Source organism: Rhagoletis pomonella, unplaced genomic scaffold (assembly GCF_013731165.1).
Source record: "Rhagoletis pomonella isolate Grant_MI unplaced genomic scaffold, Rhpom_1.0 Rhpom_scaffold_21941, whole genome shotgun sequence".
NCBI classification, from domain to species: domain Eukaryota; kingdom Metazoa; phylum Arthropoda; class Insecta; order Diptera; family Tephritidae; genus Rhagoletis; species Rhagoletis pomonella.
In genome coordinates, this window is record NW_023480450.1 from 1 (window position 1) to 2,172 (window position 2,172).

A 2,172-nucleotide genomic window follows, 5' to 3' on the forward strand; every position below is an offset into this window, starting at 1 on the left:
CTCACAGGTTAACTTGTAAACACCCTGTTTATCTAGCGGGTCTTCCTGGTTGTCTCCAAACCAAATTTGACAAGGGATGACGGAAATTCGTTCCATAATACATCATACACCCACCCTGTCGGAAACAACAACAACCAAAAAGGAAATATTTATGCCAGTCAGGCTTATTATTCCAAAACCAACTTACTATTGACTGTATACCAACGACGTTCACTGAAGATCAACAACACAAACGCCAATATTTGGTTTAATAAACAGTGTATTGCTATGAATATTATACCAAAGTACGCACAAATGAAACCGAAATCAAAAACAGCAGCGAGTCAGAAAATTGTTAGGAGAGCCGAGAACAACTACATCCAATGTGAATTAAAAAACTTGCACGCCAAAAAGCAACATACAAATGCGGAGCTATTGGCCATCCACCTACAGTTAGCGGAGCATCTGCCAATCCAAACTTTGATGAAAATAATAGAGAAAATAAAAGCCAATAATAAAAAACTCATGAAGAAGAAGTATGAAAGGTTGAACAAGAAACTCGTTAACTTGAGGGCGAAGAAAAGCAACCACAAAATCATGAAAGATGCAGAACAGAAATTCCACTCCCGATTTGTAAACTTGACGGAGGTTTACATCAATGAGCAAGAAGCAGAACTATTAAGAAAAGGCCTCAAACACAACATTGAAAGTTACAACCAAAAGAGGGAACTTGAACAAACTATCGTGGATACTGAAGTTATTATATCACGGCTTCCAACTGAAGAACAGGAGCACGCCAGACACATATGTCGGCACATAATTGAAAAAGACATAAATGCCAAGAAAACTAGGAAGCAGAAGAACGAAAACCAAACCATAAAAGGGCTCAAAGAAAAGCTAAGGGCAAACAATGTTATAACCACAAAAGCAGACAAAGGCAATACCACCGTATTAATTGATAAAAAAAGATTACATAGAGAAAACTGAAAGTCTAATAACTGAAATAGGGTGCAATAAATTGGGAAAAGATCCCACTGAAGAATACCAAGCAGCAATAAAGAATACCATAAAGAAAAGCACAACCATAATAAAGGATAATCTACCATATAGACTAACACTTATGAACCCGAGTGTCCCTCCGTTGATTGCCTTGCCAAAGACACACAAACCAGGCACCCCGATGAGACCTATTATTAATTACAAGTCTGCTCCCGGATACAGACTCTCCAAGCACCTAAAGACGCTGCTGAAGGATAGTCTGGATCTACGCAATAAATATACTGTTACAAATACAACGGAACTAATCGAGAAGATGAAATCGTTGAAGATCAACGAAAACACTAAATTCGTATCATTCGACATCAAGGACCTTTACCCATCGATACCAACAATAGAAACCATAAAGACCGTACAAGAAATACTGATGGGAAAAATGAAAAGAGAAGCTGTCACGGAAATAATAAACGCGTTGAAGGTCACATTAAAACAAAACTACTTCCGGTTCAACAATAAGATATATAAACAGATTAACGGGTTAGGAATGGGCAATCCGACGTCAGCAATACTCATGGAAGTATTCATGCAAACACTGGAGGAGAAATACATGAAAAACCTATCGACCAACCTAGGAGTAAAATTCTACGCGAGATATGTCGATGATGTAATATGTCTAATAGAGGGAAACAAAGAGAAACAGATACTAGACTATCTCAACAAACAACACCAGAATATAAAATTCACCATGGAAACGGAAGAGGAAAGAAAGATTAACTATCTGGATTTAACAATTAAAATAAACGATACCACGAACAAGATAGAGTTCGAAATATACAGAAAACCAACAGCCACAGACACAATTATACACAATAGCTCAAACCACCCACAGCAACACAAAAATGCAGCATTTAAACAACTAATAACGAGGCTTGAAAGGACCCCTCTAACAGAAGAATGCTACAAGAAGGAACTGGCTACAATATATGCCATTGCGGAAAATAACGGATATAGGAGAGGCCTGGTGGAGAAGTTAAGAAAGGACACAAAACCGAAAAAGACTAGCAAAGAGGAAAACAGTAAAAAAACTTGGGCAGCTCTAACTTACACAGGAAAGACATCTTACAAACTTGCCAAATTCTTTCATAAGTACGACATTCAGACATCATTTAAAACAAGGAACACAGTGGGAAATATATT

The 2,172-nt window shown here is 37.6% G+C and overlaps 1 protein-coding gene across 1 annotated transcript; it reads left to right on the forward strand.

Moving 5' to 3' along the window:
• Positions 1 to 576: 576 nt before the first annotated feature.
• On the forward strand, positions 577 to 1,639 carry LOC118732537 (the record flags this gene model as incomplete). The annotated part of the gene is made up of 2 exons (XM_036461670.1): positions 577 to 916; positions 987 to 1,639. Coding segments are annotated over exons 1-2 (993 nt in total), but the record flags the coding sequence as incomplete, so codon positions are not given.
• Positions 1,640 to 2,172: the final 533 nt, after the last annotated feature.